The 27,281-nt window shown below is 37.3% G+C and overlaps 1 protein-coding gene and 1 long non-coding RNA gene across 9 annotated transcripts in view; one reads left to right on the top strand and one right to left on the bottom strand.

Moving 5' to 3' along the window:
- Positions 1 to 3,121, bottom strand: part of LOC107195546 — a 73,884-nt gene extending 70,763 nt beyond the window's left edge. Inside the window, exon 1 of the long non-coding RNA XR_001516733.2 lies at positions 3,044 to 3,121. This is a non-coding gene — a long non-coding RNA (uncharacterized LOC107195546). The remainder of the gene's footprint in view (positions 1 to 3,043) is intronic.
- The window catches only part of LDAH (lipid droplet associated hydrolase), an 86,475-nt gene continuing 62,310 nt past the window's right edge, over positions 3,117 to 27,281 (top strand). For 6 of the 8 annotated variants that reach the window (XR_003045840.1, XR_001516748.2, XM_025045668.1 and 3 more), the window contains exons 1-3: positions 3,117 to 3,202; positions 14,698 to 14,853; positions 22,177 to 22,320. Coding sequence is in view for 6 of the 8 variants with exons in the window: in XM_025045668.1 (XP_024901436.1) it covers positions 14,700 to 14,853; positions 22,177 to 22,320 (298 nt within the window). In the remaining 2 variants the exon portion in view is untranslated. Of the gene's footprint in view, positions 3,203 to 8,739; positions 8,822 to 12,678; positions 12,803 to 14,697; positions 14,854 to 22,176; positions 22,321 to 27,281 lie in introns of those variants that run through there. The other 2 variants (XM_025045665.1, XM_025045666.1) reach the window with 2 other exon arrangements.

Raw genomic sequence — 27,281 nt, 5'->3', positions numbered from 1 at the left:
CCCTCTCTCTCTTTCTCCCCCCCACCCCTGACTATTGCTTCCATCATCATTTTTTTCTCTCCCTTTACTTCCATGGTCATATTATTGTCTCTTACTCTGGCCCTCCTGCTTCCCTCTTATACAGACTCATGTGATTATATTGGGCCCACCTGGATAATTCAGGAAAACCTTCCCATCTCAAGATCCTTAGCACATCCACAAAGTCTTTTTTGTCATGTAATGTAGCATATTCGCGGTTTCCAAAAATTAGGACATGGACCTCTTTGGAGGGTCATTATTTAGTCTACAAGAGTTGGATACATAGATGACAAGGAAAGACACTTTATGAAAAATTCCATTCTTATTTTATTGGAGAATACAAAGTCTCCATTAAAAAAATAAGAGGGAATGATTTGTAAAAGTACTGTAGCACTATACTTAGCCCACAAAATCCTTGCTAAAAAGAGCAATTATTTTCTAAGTAACCCAATAAAATGGGAACATACCGTACTCTAAAGGAATATTCGTCTGTAGCTAGTCCCAATCTCTATTTTGTTTTTAATTTATAGAGATAGTTGAACAACATCTCCCATATTTTTCTCATCCTCAATGTACCCTGCAATGCCACTAAAAGTTCCTTTATGGTGTGGTTTTACTGAAGAGGACTAATGGATCACATTCATGTATTAAAACAAAAACATTTGAAGTTGCAGTTACATTATATGTGGTGAATGACCTTGAAAGTCTTAAAAGAATTTTTTCTTATATCTTTGCCTTTTTTTTTCTTTTTCTTCCTCTTGTTCCTTTTTACATAATCTTCAATCTACATATCCTAGTTCAAAGGGTGTCTAAACCAAGAGTTTCAACTTTCTATGTAATGGAATAATAAAGAAGACAGGAACATATTTTACTAATATGCAGGTCTTTCTAACATTCTCATAACATCCACCAGAAATATTTTTTTCTATCGTGAAAATCTAAGCATTACCTATTTCTCTGTCTCACTCTCATTGGTATTGTGGGCCCTCCATCTCTCCTGCAAAGTGTCCCCAACTACTCTCTTACCTCCACTAAATGGTCCCTAATAATTGTAGCAGTTTCTAGGACTTGTCTTCAAGGGTCCCTGCATAGTTGATCCGGGCCTTATCAAAAATGCAACCATCTTTCCTCTCTTCCTCTTCAATGATGTTCTCATGAAATGGCACAAGGCTCTGACACTATCTCCACTGCAACTTCCTCTCTATACGTGCTGCACATGGTTGACAGTCCCCTGAAATCATTTCATGTCCATGGGACACTGCACAGAGGCTTCTCTTCTCAACAAGAGGCAGATTTCTTTGGTACCATATTCTGTCCCAGTGGTTCCTGAGGAGCACTGCCTTGGGATTCAAAAACTTCTCATGGATTTTGTGGGAAAGTGACTTCTGCTTCCTGCTATAATCCTTCTCTCCCTGGGACTCAGAGATGAGTCCATATGAATTGGGCAAAAAAGGGGCCATTTATCTGAGACCATCATCTTTGACAGTCCTCAAGCTTCTTTTTGCCTTCTACACCTACGTAAAACATTTAGCACAAAACTCGGCACGTAGTAAATGTCTGATAAATATTAACTGTTACTATTATCTGACAAAACTCTCTCTGGTCATTTACATTCCTTAGAGTTCCATAATTAGCCTGTTCTATATAAGCCTCGACTTCTATTTTGAAGCTTTCTTTCCACAAATTATTCCTTGCCACTTAGTCATGAAGTTAAATAATCAGAAAACCCTGCATTACATTTTCTATGTGTGTGGACATTGCTAGATCAGTGACATGTGTTGTCAGCCCCTGAATGCTTTTATAATAAATCCTGATGCCCCTGAAATAGGTCAGCCTCTGGCCAACAGCAAGTGAGGAAATGTGGCTGGCCCAACAATCACGTGATTGAGCTTAGCAGTGGATTCTTCAGCCTCAGTGGATCTTTGAGATGTCTGCAGCCCTGACCAACAGGCTTGGCTACAACCTCATGAAAGACTATGAGCTACAGCTAGGCTGAACCCCCAAGATTGAACCTCCTTGGTTAATTTTTCTGGCACAAGCTTATTTAATGAAATCAGAGACATAAAACACTTGAGACAATCCATCATAAATGCATATACAAGAATTGGAAAAACTGCTGCATTAGTGAACCACAGTCATTGGAATTTTTACACACACTGAATTGTGCATTAGTAATGAGGGACAACATCTTGAACACATCATGTACTGTCACTGTAATGTAATCACTCATTTATTTTGTCTATTTGTTTGTTTCCAGATTCTGTGGCCACATATTAATTCTGACCTCATTGGATTGCTGTGAGGATTAAAAATGAGTTACTTAATGAAAATCTCTTAGTACAGTAAGTAGTTTTTCTAAACTCATCGCGCTACTTATTATATTTAGGAAATAACACTGAAAAGGGGGAGAAGTTATAAACAAGAGGAACAGTGTACCTCTAACAACTGGTTCAATGGTGGTGCCTAGTACTGGAACGTTAAATACAAAAACAGTAAGGCTACTGTTCTATGTGTAAAAGAGATCCACTGATAATTTGCTGGTCTATTCGTCTACTTCTCTCCCTGGTCATATTCACGAGTGCATTTTTGGACAGATATATATCGACCACTTGATCTGTGTCAGGGGTGAACATGCAACAGTTCACCAGACATTGTGACCCTTGTCTTCATGTCGTCTGGGTGTGGTAAGTTCAAAATACCTCCAGAAGAGACCTCGTGAGCATTTTGCTAAAGTTCCCAGTAGCAGAGGCTGGCTATATTAATGCTGATAAACAAAGTCAATTGAAAATCAACTTTCCTATGTATGTGGCGAAGAGATAACAAACAGTAAAGGAGAACGAGAAAAATTAGCAGAAAGAAAACAAAAAGGGGAGAAATGGAGACTAGGGGGAGGGAGGGAGCTGGAAGTATATCAAAGATGACTGAAATTAGAGGGGGGTGAAATTCAAATTGAAGGATAGAGAAAGTTCCTGCACCGCTACACCCTCCCGGCGGTACAGCCGGATCCAGACCACACTCCACGAACCTGGGTCGAGCATCTTCCGTGCCGCGCGTCGTAAAGGCGTCGACTTCCCGGAGCGGCGCGCGGCGCGGCCCTGTGACGTCAGAGGGTCCGGGACTTCCGGTCCGGGGGAAGCCGTGCGAGAACCGTCACGTTAGAGCCCGGTTTCTTCTTGGCGGACAGGTGAGGATCTTCCAGCGCTCGGGGTTACTTTACAAGGGGAAGGATGGCCGAGCAGGCACGCGGGAGCCGGAGCCCTTCCTCTCTCTGGATCCTCGCCGAGCCGGTGCCGCCCATGGCCAGACGGGGCGTAAATAACGGTGCTGCGACCACCCCGGGTCTGGAGCCACTTTGGCCGGTACCCGCTTTGGCTGCTGGCTCAGCGATCGCTCCTCTGAGCGGAGGAACGTACCATTTGTACTAAATGCAGCTCACCTGTGGGGCGTCTTATGATGTCCCGACTGAGGGAGTTGGGGACAGGATGGCCGGGGCAATGGCTGGGAAGAAGTGACAGGGAGAGGCCAACGTCGGAGCCGGTGACTCCAAAGAGCTGAGTTCTTTTACCAATTAAGCCTCTAATTAGCCCTGGGAAGTCAGCCTTCTTCGGTGGGTCTCCCTTTCCCCACTTGAACTTACCCCACTTGTCCATCAGCGGAGTCATTAAGCGCTCTTTGGTTTGCACTTAGGGTTCTCAGAAGGATCCGCCCCCTCCCTCACACCTCTCCCAAATTTGTTACAACCGGTACACTTGAAAATGGACTTTTGAGCCAATCTCTGAACTTCACAGTCCCCTAACTACATGTTAGAGGTTCAGCATTAGTTGCTTTAATAATTATCTATGGCGCCAGAATCAAAACTGCTCTGGCTCCCCTGAATTTAGAGTGCAGCATTTTGGGGAAACTGTTGAGGCTTTCTGTTACCTCTACCACTTGCCATGCGTCTTGGTATTTTCCTGAAGTAGTCTGTGCCTCAGTGTTTCTCATCTGTAATATGGGGATACATTAGTATCCACTTGATAAGATTCTTTTATTAACCGAGATAATTCATCTAGCATTTAAAACAGTGGTTTACACACAATAAGCTTTGAAAGGTCGACTATTATAAAATGATCCACCCACACCCACTTCACAGCTTTCCTGATGTTCTTTGCAGTAGGCATTTAGTATTCACACTGCTTTTCATTAACTGAACTCTCACCCTTGGGGGTTTTTCCCCCCACACACACAAGACAGGATGCAAATTGTACCACTTTATTCCTTGATTCGCATGCTTAGAAGCAGCAAAGGAGTTATGAAAAGAAAAAATATTCCCTTTTTTAAGGTAAAGATAATTCAATAGGTTCATCATGAGTATATAGTACGTGCTTTACTTTTAATATTTCCTAATATCAGTGGTGGTGGATTTTATATTCACATATAAACTTACTCTTCTGACCCAATTGCACAGGTTTGACAAGAATCTCTCTGGTAGTTACTATGTTGTCATTAAAAAGGGCAAAGTTAGACAAAATATGAAAGTTGCAAAATTACTAGTCTCATGACCACTATCAAGCAGGAGCAAGAGACTTTCACAGAATCTTAGTGTAAAGTGCATCGTACTCTACAATATTATGCTATTAATTTTTTAGATTCTATAGTATCGTATAATAGTTCAGAGTAGTCTATGACTGGAAAATACTAGAGTAGGAGTCAGAAGATGATAGAATTGCCATATATGATTATATGATTTTTCTTATAGTATCTTGATATGGTGGATTACATTGATTGATTTTCAAATGTTGAACATATTTGGACGAGATCCCACTTGATTGTGGTATATAATTCTTTTTAGTACATTGCTAGATTCTGTTCGCTGATATTTTGTTAAAGTGTGGATTTGAGAGGTATTGATGTGTAGTTTTCTTTTTTGTACTGTCTTTGGTTTTGGTATTAGGATAATATTTTCTACAGTCTTTAGTGATAACTGCTATTTCATTCCTAATATTAGTCATTATGTCTTATCTTTTTTTTGTCTTTTTCAATGGAGGGTTATTGATTTTATTAATCTTTTTCAAAGAAAGCTTTAATTGATTTTTCTCTATTTTTAATTTTATTGAATTTTGCTCTGATATTTATCATTTTCTTCCTTCTGCCTGCTTTAAGTTTGTTTTGCTCTTCTCTTTCTAGTTTCTTGATTATTGATTTGAGACCTCTCATTTCTAATGTAAGCATATAAATTTCTCTTTCAGCACTGTTTGTGTTGCATCTCACAAGTTTTGATATTTTGATATTTTCATTTTTGTTGAGTTCTGTGTATTCTTAAAATTCCCTCTGAAACTTCCTCTTTTGTCCATGGATTACTTAGAAGTGTGTACTTTAGTTTCCATGCATTTGGAGATTTTTACCTGTTGTTTTTATAATATTGATTGCTACTTTTTCCATAATGGTCAGAAGACATTAGCTATATGATTTTAATTCTTTTAAATTTACATTTGTTTCATAACCCAGAATATGGTATATCTTGGTGAATGTTCCAAGAGTACTTGGAAAGACTGTGTATTCTGCTGCTGTCGACAGGAGTGTTCCGTACATATCAGTTACATCGTGTTGGTTGATGGTGTTCTTCAGTTCTTCCTTATGCTGTTGATAGTTTGTCTAGTATTTCTTTTCATTGCTGCGAGTCTCCAACTATAACTGTGGATTTTTCTGTTTCTCCTTTCAGCCCAGTGGTTTTTGTTTCATGTATTTTGAGTCTCTGTTTGGTACATGTACCTTTAGAATGTCTTCTTGGTGGGTTAATCCTTTTATCATTATGAAGTGTACTCTTTGTACAGTAATTATTTTTGCTCTAAAGTCTATTGTATCTGATAGTAATATAGCCAATCTTTCTTTTAAAAAAAAAAAAGTACTATTAGCGTGTTATACTTTTTCCATTCTTTTATCTTAAACCTACCACTATTGTTCTGAAGCGACATTCTTGTAGGCAGCATGTAGTTGGGTTATGTTTCTTTTTAAATCCACTCTATCAGTCTCTCCTTTTAACTGGTATATTTAGACCATATTTAAAGTAATTGTTCAAATATTAGGGCTTAAGTCAGCCATTGTATTGTTTTCTGTTTGTTTCCTCAGTTTTTCACTTTTCTGTTCTTCCCTTGCCCTCTCACAGGTTACTTGAATATTTTTCAGAAACCCATTTAGTATATTTATAGTCTTTTTGAGTATATCGTTCAGTTTACTTTTTTTAGTGGTTGCCATATGTAAAACAGTGTACATACATTACTTACCATTTAGCCTACTTACATTGACATTTTACTCTCTGAAATCTAGAAAATTTACTTATATTACGTCCTTTTACATTCTCCACTTTTTAAATATAATTGTCATATTTCTTCTACATACATTGAGTACCACATGAAGTGATGCCGTAACTTTTGCTTCGACCATCAAATATAAGTTAAGAAACTCACGAGGAGAAGGGTAGTCTATTACATATTTACCACTACTATTATCCATTCCATTGTTCCTCCTTTACTGAAGTTTAACCTATTTACTTACTAAATTTCTGTTCAGAGAACTGCCTCTGGGAGAACTTTGCTTCCCCTTCATGTCTGAAGGATAGTTCTTTCTGATGTGAAATTCAAGGCTGACAGTTCTATTCCTTCAGCACTTGAAAAATGTGCCACTTCTTTCTGGCTTCCATGATTTCTGATGAGAAATCTGCTGACATTTGAATTATTGTTTCTCTATAGGTAATATGTCATTTCCCTCTGGCTGCTTTCAAGATGTTTTTCTTTGTTATTAGTTTTCAGATGTTTGACTATGACGTGTTTTGTACTTCTTTGGGTTTTCCTTTTGGGACTAACTCAGCTTCTCAATTCTGTAGGTTTATGTCTTTTGCCAAATTTGAGTTTTCATTCATTATTATTATTATTATTTTTTTAATATTTTTCAGCTTCACACTCTTCTCTGTTCCTCTGGGACTCTCATCATAAGAATGTTAAATCATTTGTTACCTTCCTACAAGTCCCTAAGATTCTCTCTTTTTTTTAAAGTTTGTTTTCCTCTTGTTCAGATTGAATAAATTCTGTTGATCTATCTTCAAGTTCACCGATCCTGTTCTGTCAATTTAACTCTACTATTAAGTGCATCAGCAAGTTATTTTTTTTTTTTAATTAATTGTATTTTTCAATCCTGTAACTACATTTGGTTCTTACTTTTGGAAAGCATTTTATCCTTCAAGGAGAGCTACTTTGAATACCCATGTAATATCTGGGCAAAATTAGTGATAGCTCTAGATTAGGTGTGCATATAAACTAATCATTTACTCAAGATTTTAAACCTCTGTAAAATTCTCTTTGTAATTAGCAGAAGCACTATGGACAGATGTAAATTTTCTCTCCTTGCTTCAGGCAGTTCCTTGTTAGAAACTCTAATAAAAAGGAAATGGGGGAGGAAATGAAGAAGGTAATTTAGGCTTTGGTAAGTGGCAAATAGTAGTATCTCATGGGCAGGTGGAATGGGAATTTTGAAACTCTAGAAAAAAAGAAACCAGGAATCAGAGATGAAATTAAAAATTTATATTTGCTCATTAAAACTCGTAAAGTAGTTTTGTGGCATCCAGATTCAGAAAGCTCACTACTTTCCCCCTTTTTCACTCGAATAGCACTGATGCTTTTAAGTAGAACAGGTAATTTTCAGTGGCCATACTTGAGTTTAGGTAATATTGACTCAGCGATTTGATTTCTGCCCATTCCAAATAATTAATAATTAACCATGGACCCAGTTGCCAAATTCGCTGACAGTATGGCTGTGGTTAAGAAGCTCTTTCCCAATAAGTATGAAAATTTAATATATGAAACAGATTTTTTTTTAATTCAGTGGGCAAAGATGGTTATTTTAATTAAATGGTTTTAGCACAAGTAGCTCTCTACCTGAAAGAAGACAAAGTTGGGTCCTTATCTACATGGAATAAAGGTGTAAATGTAAAATGTAGAATAATAAAAATTAAAATAAACATCTAGGAAGCTATATGTAAAGTATAGGAGCCCAGAAAAGGGTTAATAGCGGTATATGAAGTTCTCTTACAAACCAATAAGAAAAAGATAAATAGTCCACATGGAATCCAGACAAAGGATATGAGTAGACAATTCACAGGAAAGAAAGTCCAGAAGACCAGCAAACATGAAAAGATGTTCAGATACACTACTAGTCAAAGAAATGCAAATTAACAAGTGAAGGTGTTTATACCTGAGCACTACAAGAATTAAAAATAAAGGTACCACTTTTGATGATAGGATTGTAGGGGAAAAGATACCTTCCTAGATTGCTAGAGAAATTCTTACACTCTTTTTGGAATGCAATCTGGCAATAGCTATGAAAATTCAACCCAATAATTCCACACTTGGGAAGCTAGACATTAGAAACAAAAAAAACTGGTGTATATGGATAATATGTAAGAACATGGGGATTTAAGAATACTTATTGCAACATCGTTCCAAAACACTGGGAAATAATTGAATGCCTTTCAACAGGAAGATGGCCATATGAATTATGATATATCCACATTATAGAATCATTAAAAATTAGAGTTACACTATTTGACTTGGCAGGATTTTCATGCGTTACTAAGTATAAATGCAAAATGCACAGAAGTGTATATAATATGTTCCTATTTATCAAACACTGACAACTCATTTTTTAAAATGTATGTAAATGCTTATATACATTTGTATGTGATTATAGGAAAGTATGGACGACTTGATACCGAGTTAATAACATGAATTAAGAAGCGATATGCATGGAGGCGGAGAGACTTAGAGATGAAGTATGCAAAAGATTTAAAAAATAGTATACCATTTTTTAAAATTCCAGCATATATTTTATCTCATTTATTCATTTAAATGAAATTATATATGTGTGTGTATAAGTGCAAAATTTAAAACAAAGAACATTGAGCTCTGTTGTCATTCAGACATCTGGGTTCCAATTCTGACCTGACCACGGTCCAACTTACTAGTTAATTGTGTGACCTTACGCAAATTCCTTAATGCCTTTCAATCAAGTTTCTCCTCGCATGTTTTTTGCTGGGTTAATGGCAGTATACAGAGATAGAGGGAGAAGATAATGGTACCCATCTCATAGGATTGTTGTCAGGACTAAGTGATATGACATTTATAATCTATTTGGCTTATAAAAAGTACGCTTATAAAAAGTACGCTTAAAATGTTGAATCTTTACTAATGCCTCAGTTCTTTTGCTCATTGACATTTATCTATTTAAAAACTTGCATTACCAGCCCTTCTTAAAACATTCCCCTCTAGCTTACGTGACATTACATATTTTAGTTCATGCCCACTTCTCATTGTTTCTTTTCATTCTTTTGCTGACTTCTTTTTCTTGCTTATGGATATTCCCCAAAAATGCAGCAGGAGCTGTCAAAGAAGCTTTTGATTTTGGTGACTGGGAAAATAATGGTGCTCCAAATGACGACAGAGAAGTCAGCCTGTAGGGTTGATTTTTAAAACGAGATGATTTTGAGTTTGTTATTCAGATTTTCTAGATTTTTATTGACTTTTTTCCTTTCTTATCCTGTCAGATACTAAGAGGTGTGTTAGAATCTTCCACTATGATTGTGGTTTTATTTATTTCTCCTTTTACTTCTGTCAGTTTTTAATTTGTATCTTTAAAAGCTAAAATATTAGATGCATGCTCGTTTAGAATTTTTACAGTCTTCTGGTGGATTGACTTCTTGTCATTATGAAATGTCCCTTTTTATTTCTTGTATACCTCTTGCTTTAAAGTTTAGTTTTTAAATCTGATTTTAGGATAGCTATTCCTCTGTTATATAACAAACATTTAATATACAGAGATCACCAGCATGTTAATGTTTGCTAGTAGGCTTATTTTAAAAAATAGAACTTGAAATAAAGCTTCCACTGCCATTTTTGTATATGTTTGTACTTATATTGTATTTTGATAACAATTACAAATTTTGTATCTGTTCCCTGGGCCTTTAAAAATTTAACTTTCACTTGACCGGTCACCAGATATTTTACGAGTAGGTTTGGTACTAGCCCAGGAATAGCACTAATTGATTACTGGTCAAGGCTCAGACGCATGCATGCTGTGTGCTCTGCTCTGTGTATTTCGGAACAATAGCACAGCCCACAACTTACATTTGATAATGTTATGTATAAAGTTTTCATCATTTGAAGAAGTTTAAGGAGCTTCTTATTCACCTTATATGATAAATAATACAAGTTAGATATTGTTAGTGCTTTAACTTTGAAAGAAAACTATCTTACCAACTCTGTCAAATGTAATGTAATTAAAGTGAAGGTTATCTGGACATTGCAACACAAGTTTTTAAAAACTTCTGTTATTTGAATGGATACAGCAGAATTCTTACTGAGAAGCCAAAATAAAATACGGACATTATTTGAATGCTAAAGCTGAATAAGACTCATTTATAACTTCACTTTCAAATATTTTTGTTCATTTGTACAGCTTCATTGTTCTCATTGGCTGACTTTATAATAAATAAATATTATAAATTTGAACCTCTAAAATTTATACTGATCAAATTCTGCTTTTATGTTTTATATGTTGTCTAGGTTTATATAAGAATTAATTGGAAAAAAATTATTTTACTAAATAAAATTAGAAACCCATTAATATAAGCAACTGAACACCTATATTTAGGTAAGTAAGGCTTGCATAATTGTATAAATTGTATCCACACTTGGCTTTTATCCAGCCTAAGCCTTGCTGCTTATCAAAACTGTTTTCTTTAAAGATTGCGTCTTGGCTGTGTCCGAAGGCAGGACCATCAGCCTTTAATAATATGTAATTAGGATACATTGTCCCATGTTCATCTGACACTTGTGGTAGACTGGATTACCTTGGATTCTTAGGTAAGGAATCTTTTGAATTCTCATACTTTAAGTTTTCTTTTGCTTTTTTATTTGGCTGTGTGGGATTCAGAAGCATCAGAATGAAGTAGAATAAAAAGCTGTTTTATAAATACATTTACTCCATGTTTCTTAGTTGTATTTAATTGAGATGTTTTAGAGTTGTAGTTATTTTTTGTTTATTTTTCAATTTTTATACACTGTGCTTGAGTTCATACCTACTTGATTTCTCATTAATTTTTTGTCTAATCAAACTCCCAAGATATTTTCTTGAAATTAAGTATTTATGAATTGAATATTGTTAATAACTTTTATTCTCTTCTGGTACAAGTATTAAGTTTAACCAGCATCCTCTCTATCAGTTCTTTAATTTAATATGGTGTATAACAGCTAAGTTTTTAATTTAATACTGTGTATAACAGCTAAGTGTTTCTAACACTTAAATGACATGTGATCTTTATAAATATACTGTATTTTGTGACAGTTTTAGAGACTGGGCTATGGTGACATTTTTTAGTGAACTAAAAATCAACCCATAAGAAAACATGGGATGATACTTTTATTTATTTAGTCAATCAATATATTTTGAATGGAGAGGGGTCCCCACTTTCTAAATGAAAATTTTTCATTTTCTAAGTAGTTTTACTTAAGAAAATCAGTTTTGGACTTCGGGTTACACATAGAGATTGAAATATATATGCTTAATTCTTCTCTCTTCCTAAGTCCACTGAAAGGACAGTAAAAGTAATAAAGAAAATAGAAGACGTAACATAACATCAGGCTAGAGAAGTGGATTTTAGAAATGTTAGAAAGCACGTAGATAGATTATAACCAATTTAGCAGAACTGAGCAGTTTTGATGGAACATAGTAGTTGATCATAAGATTGAACTATAATTTATGTAATAATTTTCTTAATGTTGAGTGATATATGTCATTTTTAGTGACTAAGTATTGATATATCATAATTTACTTAACCATTCTTCCATTAATGATCATTAGGGTCTTCAGTTTTTTAGTATTATAAGTAGCATTCTATAAGTAGCATTTATTCTTTCAAAATATACATATATTTCCTGTTCAGAATTGATTCCTTAAAATTACTAAATCAAAGTTGATGCCTCATGGATATTATCTCATTCTGCCAGATTGCTTTCTAAAGGCCATTTTCATTATTACCAAACATATATAGAATCTTCCATTTATCTACACCCTAGCCACCATTGCATTTACCTTAAGGCTGAAGTTCAGTCAGGGGAGGGATAGGTAATGTTTACAGTGAATTCTTGACTATCGTGCTGTGAGAGCGTGGCATGGCATGAATAAACAAGGAAAGCTTACCTGGCTACCTTTACCGCTGCCAGCTTGTGATAAAGATAGGTGCTATGAATTTAGAGAAAGAAATTTCCTTACTTGGGGTGCTCAGAGAAGACTTCAGGTAGGAAGTAGGATTTGAGGTGAGTCTAGGATGCAAAGGATTAGAAGACAAGTATTTAGATAGACACATGGGGATATATCAATCCAGATTTAACAAAGAGAAACCACACAGTAAACTTAAATAGTTAGTTGAATGTAAATAATTATTAAGCTATGGTAGGAGAGAAACTATAAAGTTACTATATAAAGAGAACTCTAAAAGGTATCCCAGGGCTGAAAGAAAGTAACCTGGGAACATGGGTTTAGATCTCATTGCAGAAGGCAGGGTTGCAGCCCACGGGATGATAGAGAAGTCTGATGGGCTACCTGGGCCAAAGCTGGTCCCAGGCATTTTGTCAGCAGGTGAACTAACACTGATGAGAAGATGTGCAGAGTAAATCATGGTACTTCTGCAGATGTGAGGCCTGGAGCATGTGGCGTCTATATTGGAAAGGCCACAGTAATAACCCTTAGGGCACAGGTGAGTTGAGGCATAACCCCTCATGACCCTTTTTACAGTTCTATCTGAGAGAGTACAAGGGCAAGCCATAACCCCTGTATTTTCACTGTCTTTACCTGATGAATACAAGGAAGTTGGGACACTGCTTTGAGTACTGCTCCAGTGGATAGTTGGAGAGGCCTCCCTCTGTAGCAACCTAGAGCTCTAATGGGCCAAGTAGTTCCAGACTGCTGTATGGGACCAAGGTCAGGTGGCTGGCTCTTTAGAAGACCATCTTGGCAGTGCTTCCAGTACATATGTGCTGAGAGGGTTAAGGTTGCAGCCACCTGGTCTGGGGCACAAGCCTACACTCTCTGGGACTCTTGCTGCATTGCTGCTGCTGCCTGAGTAGAGAGCTGGAGAAAGGAAGCATGTAGCAGCTGGCCAAATGCTGAAGATAGCTGTACCCTATAGACACATAACACTAAAGCAGGGTTTTTGTTTGTTGTTTGTTTTTAATCTGGCACTATTAACCTTTTGGGCTAAATGTTTGTTGTGAGGGGCTGTCCTGTGCACTTAGGATGTTTAGCAGCATCCTGGCCTCTACTCACTAGATGTCAGTAGTACCCCGTCCCCTAGTTGTGACTGTGAAAACTATTTCCAGGTATTGCCTTGTTTTCTGGGGGCAAAATTATCTCCACTTGGAAATCACTGCACTAGAAAGACTTCACAGCCTGAGCAGCAGAGGTGGAGAAAAAAGGAAGTACTCCAGAAACCCAGAAAGAACACCCCTTCCTCTGCAGTGTCTCCAGGGCACTCTTCTGACAAAGCTTAACATCATGTCAGCTGGCAGAGAAAAAAAATTTTAAACGCGCAGAGCCAGTTTTCCAGAAAAGGCAATGAAGAATGAATTTGCAGCTGAAGCAATAAATTGATAACCGGCATAAGTGCAGCATGCATTCAAGAAGTGGGTGAGGAATAAGTGATTTGCAAAGTTATAGGAGCAGAAAAGCATGAGGACACTGAGGAAGTGCAAGGACAGGGCAGACTAGAGTGCCAGGTCGATGTAAAGTGATAGGAAGAGAGAAAGCTGTAAAGGTATTTGGACTGGATTCTGGAGGGCTATGAATGAATGGAGGATAATTGAAGAGGAGGATAGAAAGACCACTGAACGTTTGAGACATGGTCCTGATCATAGACGTAGGGGAGGCGGAGGCAGAGATGGAGGACTGATACCAATCATTTGGGACTGCATTTTTCCACATACCTTGATTCAGGAAATTTTTCATGATGCTATCTCATCCTGTTGTTTTCCACCTACTCATTTCATAATTTAATAATGCACTGCTTTAATAACATATAAAATATGCTTACACAACTCGAGATGAGAGGATTAATACAGGAAAAACCTGAGATCTTCAAGTTCACTGACCCTTTTTACAGTTCTGTCTGGGAGAGTGCAAGGGCAAGCCATAACCCCTGTATTTTCACCATCTTTACCTGATGAAGGGGGGCAGGGGGGAGGGGAAGACGGGATTGTCTCACTGGCTCACTGGTAAAGCACATAGTTCTAAGAGAATTCCAGCACAGGGCAAATGGAAGTTATCCATGGTTAATTGTCAATTTAGACTGGAGAGGAGAGTTATACAAAAACCTAATCTCATTTTGATTCACATTCCTCTGTAGTTTGTTATTTCACCAGAGACCCATCTGCCTGTCCAGCCCGTTCTTACGGTTTGTTTTGTTTTGTTGTTTTGTTTTGTTTTGTTGCAATCCTATAATCCAGAATAGCTGAATAATTTTGTATCTCCCATATGTCTTTGTGGCATTCTTTCTAGTTATGTTGAAATTTGCCTTTTTTGATTCTTGAATATTTTCTTTAGCTCAAGGCTTTACATTTTGGTGACTCTTGCTATTGTTCTTCTCTCCTTACTTAGAAATGGACTCAGAAATCAAGGAGGAAATTCCCGTGCATGACGAATACGTTTTATGTGGCGGAGCTGAAACCTGCGTTCTGAAGTGTGGGCCCTGGACTGACCTGTTTAATGATCAGAGCGCCAGCAGACCTAAGCTGCTCATTTTCATTATTCCTGGTGAGTTCAAAAATCTGGATGAGGAAACTTTATACAGATACTTATATAACTATTTCTAATTTTAAAGAAAATTTGCCAAATACAAAAAACCTTATGGAAGAAAATAAAATCACTCGAACCATCGATAACAACCACCCTTAATAATTTGGTGGTTAGACTTTTTGTTTTTTTTTTTTTTAGTGCATTTATATGTATACATTGTTATATGTATGATGTTTATTACATATATTTTTTTACTGACAATTGGGAATATACCTTACATACAATTTTTTTAATCTGCTTTCTTAAATTTTATAATTTTTAGAATAATTAAAAGTTTAATCAAATATTTTTTGAAAGTTTTCTACTTTTTTTGTCTCATTTCAAGATGATTTTAAGTTTACTGTAGAATGTTTATTCTGGAATTTGACAACTGGGTCATTTGTGACCTTTGCTGGGTCACTATGAATAGAATGTTGGGGTAGATGCTTAATTATAGGTATTCAAAACTTTTTAAATTATAAGTGAATTGAACATATATGCATCAGTCTTACAGATTAAAAATGAAACTGTCAGTATGTATCATAGCATTATATTATATTTTATGTAGCTAAGCCTATGTGGACTTTTATGATTACATTTCTTGTATATTTTTGTTTGTTTTCTCCGGGTTAAGGATTATCTCTTATTGGTTTAGTTTTCCATTTTAGTCTCTAATTTATCTTAAAATTATTCTCTAGAAGAGAAAAAAATCCTCTCAGTGCATCCGAGTAATCAGTCAGCTTTGGGTTTTTTCTTGGTGATCTCCCTCCCAGAACTCTGTTCTTTGCCCCCAGCCTGGACTGACTGCTCTTCAGGCCTGCTGCACTGGCCGTCCTGGGTGTTCCTTTCACGCTTCTCTGTGTTGAATTCCCTCTTTCCTGGATCCCATATTTTCCTCTGTTTTGGTTTATTCCCTTATATTTCATGGAGAACATCTTCTAGCAGTTTCCTAAGAAGAGGTTCATGGGAAATAATCTTTTCAAGATCTAGCGTGCCAGAAAATGTCTTAGACTTCTAGGTTGGAGATAATGTTTCCTTCGAATTTGGAGGGCATTTCTATTGTTTTCCAGGGTTCAGAGCTGCTTCTGAGAAGTCTCGATATCATTCTGATTTTTGATCTTTTGTATGCAAAGCTCCCCACCCCCCCAAAAAAAGTTATATTTTTCTTTATTCTAAGATTCTGAAATTTTTCAGTGAAAAACCGTGGTATAGATGTTTTTTCATGCATTGTATTTGGATTTAAGTGGACCAGAAACTCATGTATGTCAATTCATTCTAAGAGTTCTGTTCTTTCTTTTCCTGTTTAATAGTCTTCTGTTTCATGGGTATATTTTTATTTTCTCTGGCTTCTTACATTTGTTAGAGTTTTTTCTGTGTTCTTCCTTTTTCTGTTTGTTTGCATTAGTGTTTGTTTTTCTTCAAATATTTGGTAATCCTTGACTGCCCTTTCATTTTCAAGAGGAAGACCCAAAAAACTAATTAGAAGTTTTGTGTTCAGAGGTGGGGCTTATCTGCAGCTGTGCCTAGGGTGACTCCCCATCCTGGACACGTGACTTTTGGTACTAAAACCACCATCATCCTGGGCAAAACAGGAGGGTTGGTTACCCTTGGTATTCCAGCTTAGGGTGGTTGGGCAGGGACCCAGCATTTCATTGGAGTATTTTCAGCTTTCAGTATCTGTAGCTGTTTCTTGGACTTTTCAGTTTTCCCAGGGACGCATCTTCCAGTATCCTGAGTAGTGGAAGGCTGTCTGCTAATATTCGAGCTGAACAAGGGAAGGGAGGTTGAGAGTCTTAGCATTTCGTAACGCTTAATCCAACCCCTTCTTAGTACAGTGCTTCTGTTCTCAGTTAGGCTGATTCCTGATCCCAAATCTCTCTTTGGTTTAACCTCTTCTGGAAATAAATTTCCAGTCTTCGGCCACACTGTAACAGCCTTTTTGGAAAGCACTCTGTTGGTATCTGCAGAAATTAAAAATACATATGCTCTGTCAGTAGTGAGGGAGAGTTTGAAATTAGAGGCGTGACAAGTGCTATTTGATGGAGCAGAGAGAGATTTGGAGGCCATAGCAGAGTATAGGATTGAGAAAATAAGTAGGAACATTATCTTGGACTGGGGAAGAGATATCTTTCTGAGGCTAGAATGAAGGAGGCGAGGCTGGTATCTGAAATGGAGAAGAGTGAAGTCGTGTCAGAGGGAATGAAGTAGTTCTGCCTCTTGATCTCTGTTTTCTCTGTTAATTAAGAGTTAAGGTGATCTGTTGAGAGTAAGGACGGCAGAGGGTAGATTGGGGCCTTGAGGAAAGTGGTCAGCAATGAGAATAGCAGATATGCAGGATGAAAGGAATGATCAACCAAAAAGCAAGTAGATCGATTTTGTGCAGCGCCGTGATCAAATAGCAAGTGTATTGGGAGTGAGAATCCACTCAAAGGGCAGAAGACTGAGCTGGAGAAGAGCTATGAGAGTTAGGATGCTTTGGATGTTAACCATGTCTGGGTAATGAAAAGATCTTAGACCTGTGGTTCTTAAAGTTGGTGTCGGGACCAGCAGTGTTATCTGAGAACTTGTTAGAAATGTGAGTCCTTGGACCTCATCCCAGACCTTCTGAACCAGAAACTCTGGGGGTGGGGCAATCTGTTTAACAAGCCCAAGGGAATTGTGATATGCATACCACCAATTTAGGGTGTGGCTTTCTGAATGAGTCAAATTATGAGACAAAAGTGTTGGCTCAGTCAGTTCACCCAGATTTTGAAATCTCCTAAATCATGGAATGGCAAGCAAAACTGTCATTTAAGGGTAAAGGTTTTCAGGGAATGTGTAAGAATGACCAAAAAGTTGATAGATGGAAGTAAAAGGCTTCGGTCTTAGAGCTGAGGAGGTGGTGGTAGGAAGATGAACTAGTTCAGTGGAGCAGACAGCTCACTCTACTTCCCATCAGAGGTGTTCACTCACTCATTTCTGCTCGGCGCTGCTAGGAAAACTGTGTTACAAAAGTCCTTGCCCTCACTGAGGTGTGCGAGGTGTTAGAGAATAGTGAGGTCTCTATTGCAGAGGCTTGAAAGGAGGAGAGGGGCCACCGTGAGGTTTAAGGTTTGCAGAAAGGGAAGCTTAAAACAGTTGTTGTTTATGCTTTGACACTTTCAGATCACATTTAGTGTCCTAGTGTTCTTTATGTTTGCTCTTCTATTTTCATTGCTGCCCTTGGCCCTTTTTCTTGGCGTTCATGCTCATTTCTGAGATTCAGAATTGTATTTTCTCTTAGGGCCTAGTCTATTTATACTGTGGGAAAAATTAAGATGACAGGGTTTCAAGGATTGTTAAACCACTGTAGACATCATCTTTAGTCCATCGCTGATAGACTGACATAGCATTTTGTTTTGAATCACTTTGCTTTTGCAGCTAGCAAAATTAATTCATCACTTTTAAATTATAGCAACAATCAGGAGTGATTTATTGGAACCCACAGATTGAGGAACTTTTAATTAGTTTCATTTTTCCCAGGGAGCCTTTGTTGTAGAATTTTGAAGTAGCAATATCCTTGGACATTCTTTAAGTAGTGAAATGAGCAAAGGGAGGCAATTTGAGAACTCACTATAGAACATATTTAGTCACTATAATTCTCGGGTGGTCATACGGGGATAATAGAGCCATGTGATGTGTCTTGTGTTGTGAGTACAGTGATTAGAGATGGAGCAGACAGGGCTCCATGGACAAGCCCAAAGTTCTGTCCACATGACACCTTCCGTATGCTATGCCACGTTCCCTTGATATATGGAAGTTTTTGTCCCGTACAAGATTAATTGGAAGGCACACATGTACAGTTGCAAGTTGAGTAGTTAAGAGTTTGTTGGTAATCGGGGTCTAGAGATGATCACCATAGCCTCTGTGATACATCTCTTGGGTGTTTTCCTATGCGTATGTTCAAACGTGTTTACAACATATTTTGATACCCTTTCATAAAATGTTTTACTCGCAATACTGTATTGGAACGTCTTCAAACATTCCCACACCTGGAGTTATATACATATATATGTGATTTTAGTTGTATAAACAAGACCCTTTTAAATTTTCTTTGTGGTTTCCTAGCCAGGAAGTTTAGTTCATGGTTCATAAAGTATAACATAAGCCATAATATTTAAGTGATGAAGTATGCAATGACATTTAAACATTTTGCATTATGTTTTCCACTTCTGTCTCTGTTACCAGTTGGAAATTCCTGTTACTGCCTATTGTGGACACTTCTTGTTCTTCAGGAGCCAAGCTCTTTATTGGTTGAGGGCCTTTATACCTTTTCATCTCCCATCCTAGTATGCTCTTCCCTCAAATCTTTACGAAGTTGATTTCTGCTCATCTTTTTGGGTCTTAGCTAAATGCCACCTCCACAGACATTTTTTTCAGGCCACCCCAATCTCTTTCCTTCTCTAGCACATGATACTATTAATTTCCTTCATAGAAGTTATCATATTCTTGAATTATCTTATTTACTTAGTTACATATATATATTCTCCTACTAGAATATAAATTGCAAAAAGATCATTTTCTGCTTTGTGCCTAACACAGTGACTTGCATATAGAAGTGGTCAATAAATAATTGATAACTAGAAGAATATGCAACAGTAGCTGTAAGTACTGACTAGAATGAATGAATACAGAGTAGTTGGCTTTATCGTTTACTTGATGATGACAAAGTAGTAAATCAGAAAGCTTAAGTGGTTTGTTTAAGATCTTATAGTCATTAAGGGGGGGACTCAGACTTACACCCAGAGGTATAGAGAAAATTTTGTCTTATAGCAGTTCCATTATCTAGTTCTCATTGGTTTTATATAGCCTGTATTGTAACTATTGCATCTCAATTACATAGTTGTTATCTTTGGATTCTCCTCAATGTTAGACCAGTTTTAGTGTGTTGCACACCTTAAACTTACAGCATGTTACATGTCAAATTCAATAAAAAAGTAAAAATATAATAATGATAGCTGCCATTTATTCAACACCTACAAGTGGCCATCCATTCATTATCCTAATGATCATGCCAACTGCTTTATGGAGCTGTTTTAAGATTAGCTAAAACTGGGTATACAGAAGATCTTAGACCAGGTAATTCATGTTCTTTTTTAAATTAGTATCATTATTTTCTTTTGTATATTCTTTCAGTCATCCACTATTTATTGAGCACTTATCATCTGTATCACCTTGGGCAAATTACTTAACCTCTCTATATTTCAGTTTCTTCATCCGTAAAATGGAAATAATAGTACTACCTCATGTGAGGACAAAATGAGTTAATATATGTAAAGCACATACATGCTGCCTGGCGTGTAATAAGTTATAGCACTTAAAATGTTGACTGTTACTGTTTTCTAGCTATATGAAGAAAACTATGGAAGTTTGCTGAGAGACAAAACATTTGAATTTGAAGCATAATACATTCGAAGAAAGTAATGCTCAGTAATGTAAAAAATATCGAATCTTTTTAAATTAATGTATAAATGAGATGAAATTTCCCTCTGAATTCCAAATAGATTTTTAAAAATTGAAACCAGTGAAAATAATTCTAAAGGTAATGAGACTTGCCTAGAAAATTTAGGGAAAAAAAATAAGGAGAAAGTATTTGCCCTACCAGTTAAAACACAATATAGTAGTCAAGACGGTATGGTGCTGGCAGAGGAGAAGGAGAAAAAATCAGAATTCGTGAGCTAATGCAAGAATTCAGTGTTGAATCAGAAGACATTTCAAGTTAATGCAAAAAGAATGGATTATATAATAAATGGATGCGGGACAGTTGGCTAATCACTTGGAAAGAAATCAGTTTGCTGCTTTGTACCTTATACTCAAAAACATTCCACACTTACTGAAGATTTAAATATAAAACATGAAACATTGTCATCTGTATTCACCATAGATGGGACAGCCTCTGTACTGATACAGCCCTCCGGCCTTCTTTCTCCTCTAGCTGCATGGTGGTCATTCAGCTGAGCAAAGAGCATATTATTGCACTGGAGGAAGTTTTCACCCTATTTAACAAAGATGACACCAGCACCATCACAAAAAGAAATTTGGAACTAGGGTCACTAGGTCAGAATGCAACAGAAACAAAATAAAAATATGGATGATAAGGCCATCATATATTATTATCATCATGGCTAGACAGTGATCACAAGTTTGAATAGCTAACATTTATACAGCACTTATGTACCAGACAGTGTTTAAGCACTTTATGCACTTAATTCTCACATGAAGTAGTGTGATTATTATCCTCATATTTTGGACAAGGAAACCAAGGCCCGGAGAGGTTACGTAACTTGCCAAAGGTCACACACTTAGTTAGGGACACAGCCAGAATTTCACCCTAGGCAGTCCGACTCCAGAGTCTATGCCCTAATCCCCTTTGCTGCATAACTAAAAGATGTGGACGATGAAGAAATCGGTGAGACATTCTTCTCTGGTGTAGCTGTTTCTCTCTTGAAATGTACTTCAATAAATCTTACTTTTCTTAATCTTCAAAGAAAAAAACAAGAAATCGGTGAAATTCGACAAGGATGGCAGAGGTTACATCAGAGTAGGAAAATCATGTCATGTAACTGCAAAGAGGAGAAACCTAATAGTATGAAGAAACAAATAAATTGATTAGAGAAATAGATATTGGTGGAAACGGACTAGTGTCTATGAAAACATTATACAAATGATGATCTCAAATGAAAACCCCATTTCACTGTCTTTTCCCCCTAAAGATATAGCAGATTGACTCTTTTTTAAAAAGTTCATTTATTCGTTCTGTTTGTTTATAGCAAACCCGTGTCAAAAATACCTCTGTATATACGCAAGAAAAATCCACTTGTATTACTTGGTGGTTTTTTCCCCAAAAGATCAAACTATACATCTGTTTACAATATAAATACTTGAGATAAATGACAAGGAAACACTTAATAGAAGTGGACAGAGTTGAGATGTATTTTGAGTGCAAAGCTGACAGGACTTGTTGGTGGACTGGATGTGAAAAATGGAGAGAAACTGAGAATGACTCCTGGTGTTAGGACTTGAGTATTTGGTTTATGATTGCTGGTTTTATTTATTAAGTTGAGGAATGAGGAGGAAGAATTTATTTGAAGCAATTGGAGAACAAAGCAGGAGCAGAATTTTCCTGTTCACTACCAGACTTAAGGTGTAAAGGATATTAAAATTGAGGTGTATGTGTAAATGTTACTAGATTTGTTGAGGAGAAATAAATACTTTCCAGTCTGCACATCACCTTATGTGAGTTTATTGCTTTGATTAACCTAAGGTCTTTGTTTCTTTTCTTAGGTAACCCAGGTTTGCCTGCCTTTTATGTACCATTTGCAAAGGCTTTGTACTCTTCAGTAAACAGACGCTTTCCAGTGTGGGTTATCAGTCATGCTGGGCATGTTTTGGCTCCCCAAGACAAGAAGATTCTTACAACCTCGGATGGTATGTCTTATCAGCATCTGCTTTCCTTTACAGTGAGTGAGTGTCCATGTCCCTGGAAAGCCTGCTAAGGTTAAGAGTGACACCAGTGGAAACCTCTGCTTGTGACATTGAGCCCATCATGCCACATTTTGGTCATTTTAGGATTTTAAGAGTCATTTTCATTCTTCTGCAGATAACTTTCTGTAAAAATTGGGGCAGATCAAACAATTTGCTTAGGACTTGCCTTCTCTATTTACCAACTGGTAATAAACTATATTTATTGATCATGTACTACATTTCCAAGGTTGTACTAAGAGGAGCGGTAGAGGAAAAGTATTCTAAGCCGTGGTCCTTAGCCATGGTTCTTACTTAAAAGAAGTTCTCACTCTCGTGTTTAGAGAATGATTAAGTGATAAACAGGCTGGCTGATCATATGGGTTCTTAAAGAGTAAACAAAGACAAGAACACAGTATGGGTTTCAAAAGACTGTGGAGTAGATAAGTTAGGACAGTTGAGTAGAATTTGGGTTTGAGAGGTGGAGGTGGGTGCAGAGCATCTGATGATGAGGGAAACTATGTGTGGGTAGGGAGGGAGAAAGAGGCAGGTGATACAGGAATTCTGCTAATCTGTTCAAATCTTCTGTACATATACAACCATTCTAAAAAAGAAAATGTTAATTAAAAACAAATACTAGAACTTAAAAATAATTTAATTTACATTTTACTTTTTATCATTATATTAGCTCAGACCACCATAACAAAAACCATAGAACAGATACCTTAAATAACAGGAACATGTTTCTCACAGTCTGGAAGCTGTGAGTCCAAGATCAGAGTTTCAGTGTGGTTAGGTTCTGGTGAGAACCCACCTCCTGGCCTGCAGATGGCCACCTTCTCTTTGTGCCTCACATGACGCAGAGAAATCCAGCCAGGTCCCTGGTGTCTCTGCTTATAAGGGCACGAATCCCATCATGACGGCCCCATCTTCATGACCTCCTCCACCTTAATTATCTCCCAAAGGCCCCATCTCCGAATACTGTGACATCGGGGCTAGGGCTTCAACATAAGAATTTTAAGGAACACAAACAATCAGTCCGGAACAGTCATGAGTGGGAACGCGCGCTGGCATTACACATCCGATCACAGCGTAGGGCGGCATACACACGCAATGTTTGCACATGAGCAACTTTATAAAACATACAAGTTACCTCTTAAAACATATTTACTAAATATTTGTTCTTCTGTACCTGCTTTTGGTCCATTCTCAGAAGTATTACCTGACAGTTTTTAGAAGCTGGTTCCTTGAAGCTTGATCTTATTGAATAGGAGAGGAAAAGTTTCTGTTCTAAGTAGAATTTCTTTCCACACTTATGAACATCTGCAGCTATGCTAAATTTGTGAGGTGATGGATGTGTTAATCAACTTGATTATGGTAATCGTTTTAGAGTGTGTGTGTTTGTTAAGTCATCACATTGAACACTTTTAAAAACAATCACATTTTAAAACCTAAATATATACAATTTTTATTTGTCAATCATACTTCAATAAAACTGGAGAAAAAGAAAAAATAATTGTAGAAAGTGGATAATGGGTACATGGGGGCTTTTTATGCTGTTCTTTGTACTTTTGTATGTATTGGAAAGATTCCACTATTGAAAAAAAAAAAAATTAAAGAAAGAAAAAAGAGTTATGGAATCTTAGACCTAAAAATGTCTATATCAAATCCCACTGTGAACCCTTATATTTCAAGGAAGGAAAAAGTAAGGCCCAGTAGGGCTAAATGACCCTCTGCTTGTGAATGGCAGAACCTAGACAAGAAGCCAGCACTTTTAATATTCAGTTCAGTGAGTGCTCTAGTGCTGTTGGTAGGTCATCCCAGTTGGCTAGTGCAAAATGCTAATGAGACCAAGTTTTTCAGATTTAGTTCCTCTATGAGCTCATTCTCAAATTAGCCTTTCCACAGTCGCAGGTTATACCCTATTTTTTGACCCCTTTCCTGCTATGACTCATAAGTGGAACAGGGTAAATGAAGTGTACTAGAAACAACGCAACTCATTGCAAATGCTTGCATAAATTTTTCTCTCTGTTTACATGATATGCGTGTGTGTGGTGTGTGTGTAGCTCTCTATGAATGCAATTTACTTGAGAGCCTTTCACACTTAAAGACTAGGATATACTTTGAAAAGTAAGTAACTATTGATTACCTAGCAGTGAATGATTTTAAGAGCAGTAATGACATGAAGCTGAATATTCAGATTTTATTGCATTGATTAAAAACATCTATTTCAACAACCATTATATTAAAATGTGACTGAAAGTGAATAAAATGCATATAGCAAATACTTGCTCTGCTGTGAAATATTTTAAAAGATACATTTTTATTGTTTTAAGTTACTTCTTCATATATGCCCAAAGAAAATTTTAGGTTCAGTAAAACAAACATTTGAACAGAACACATATAGCAATTGTGAAAGTGGAAGATAGACTCTCGAAGGATAACCCTAGATCAGGGGTCTTCAGACTTGGGCATGCGTCAGAATCCCCTGGGGGTGATTTATTAAAACACAGGTTACTGGGCACGACCCCCTGAGTGGTCAGTTCGGCCAGCGTAAAAAGTAGGACCTGTGAATTTGCATTTCTAACCAGTGATGTAGACGCTGCTGGTCCTAGGACCACATTTTCAGAACCAGAGCCATACATCTTCACCAGTAAACACCAGTGAGGAAAACCAGTAGGAAGTATCTATTGTGTGTCTGAATTTCTGGGAAATGTCTGTAATTCTGATTTTAAATTGACATCATGTTGTTTATAACTTTATTTCGAAGATGCCTATTGCTTAGGCTACTTTATTTTGAGTGTGCTTATTGCTTAGGCTACTTTTGTACTATTGAGTTAATAATTTAGTAATTAGTGCCTGGGTTCTTTGCTACCTAATGAGAACAGTGCCATCTAGAGGCATTAGCTCAGAGGGCCACCACAGGGCCAAAGGAAGCTCTGGTTTCTAAAGGGGGTGAAAGGGCAACTCGACGTCTTACAGGATTCATTGACAACTTACGAGGTTATTACGTGTGGTGCCGCAGAGGTATACAAAGAAATAGAAATGCCACCTTTTAGGTCAGTGACTCTCCATCTGTGTTCTGAGTAGCCCAAAAGTTCTATGAAGGGCAGGAGGGGCTGTGGGCCTCACTAGCAGCCCTGTTCAGCCAGAACAGTTCTACTTTCATCTGGTTTACATATTGGAGGTTACGTTTGGAAATGCATGCTATAATAGATTGCTTTGGATAGGCAGGACAGATAGAGTATTCATTATCCAAGATTATTATTCTAAAGTACAGGCTTTCTGACGTGCAAAATATGGTGTGAAAAATATGTAATCATTTGAGAGAAAGAACATAAGCTATAACCACACATCAACTGTTAAAAGCGTGTTTTGCTTCATATTAGCACATGTTAAAATTATGAACAGTTGGAAATAATATTCGCATTGCACCATATTATCACAGTCATAAATTGAATATAATTGGGAGAACAGATGTTCACCAGTGTCACAAGGAGGTGATTCAAAAAAAGTGTGAAAAGAAAATTTGAGGAATTAGAAGTCTAAACTCTTTCTGGCTTTGATTTACTATAGAGTTAGCTTCTTTGATGGCAGATTCATTATCAATTATTTTAACTTATTTGTTCAAAAAGGATAACATAAAAGCTGGGAATCATAGTAGTTTAGTTTCAGCTGATAAAACATTATCTAAAAAGTTACACAGTTTTTCAACTAATGATGGATTTGAGTTATGCTTATCCAAAGAAACAATAAACCATTCCCATTCCAGTATCCAAAACTGAAAGAGAGAGAGAAAACCCAGCAGAGCTTTCTCTCTTGTCAGGACTGTGATTGGCAGGGGAGCGTGGAGGTTAACGTGGAATGACTAGCCCATGGATAGGTGAGCCCAGGGCAAGAACAATCAGTCAAGTCTTGGGGCTCACAGTCACTGGAAATAAACAAGGAGGTCTCTAAGTAGGTGACAAGAGATACAAAACCTAAAGGCAGAGCAAGGAAAAAATTGTTGGAGTCTGGAAGACTCTGTTAGAGTAGGAAGCACAGCAGGACTAGGGAGAGTAGCGTTGCAGTTAATGTCCAAAGACACTGACCAGATCAGGTCATTGCCCCTCCCCTCACAATCCTAAGATGTCCTTCACCGCTCACACAATGGAGTCCAGATGCCTTGGCCTGATCTAGTCTCAGCCTTCCTTTCTAGCCTGTTTGTTCCACCTCTCCCTATAACCACAAACAGCCACGAAATCATAGCTGTGTCCAAAATTACACCTGACGTTTTTATGTCTTTTGCTCTTATTATTTGTTAAGTCTATAAAATTATGTTCCCCTTGCTGAATCCGTCTTTCTCTCTGTCTCTCTCTTTCTCTTTCTCTCTCTCCCTCCCTCTCTCCCCACCCCCACCACCCCCATATTTTTCCCATTGAAATTTTTAGCCCCATCATTGGTTTTATTCAAGTGGAAAGCATAATTTGATTACCTTGGTTTCACCATCTGTTTGGAGGATAATAATTAAAAACTATTTTATAAAACATGTTTGGGATTTACAAGGTTTTCTGTTTGTCTTTTAAGTAAGGTAGCAGTTTTAAATAGAGCACCCACCTACCATCCCCTCACACTGTGCATCCCTTGAAGGCTGAGAGTCACACCGGTGTTTAGACACAGGGAGCTGACGAAATACTTAGGATGCAAGGGACAGTCGAGGCCTAAATTACGAGAGTTACTTTCACATCAGTTAGTTATGTCAGGGAACAATGGAGGAAGGACGACCTTTGGGTCAGTGAGTTAAGTGAGTAAGGAGCTGGGGACAGGTCTCATCTACAACTTTGCTGGTGTTTAACATGAACCTACATAAAGTTCTTTGGAGCTTTCATATTCCACTGGGAGTAATGAAGACGTGAATGGTAGTTTTTCCCAACAAAAGTGATATAGGA

Source organism: Pteropus alecto, unplaced genomic scaffold, assembly GCF_000325575.1.
Source record: "Pteropus alecto unplaced genomic scaffold, ASM32557v1 scaffold61, whole genome shotgun sequence".
NCBI classification, from domain to species: domain Eukaryota; kingdom Metazoa; phylum Chordata; class Mammalia; order Chiroptera; family Pteropodidae; genus Pteropus; species Pteropus alecto.
Note: the sequence above shows the minus strand (reverse complement) of the source record. Positions and strands in the feature narration are given on the sequence as shown.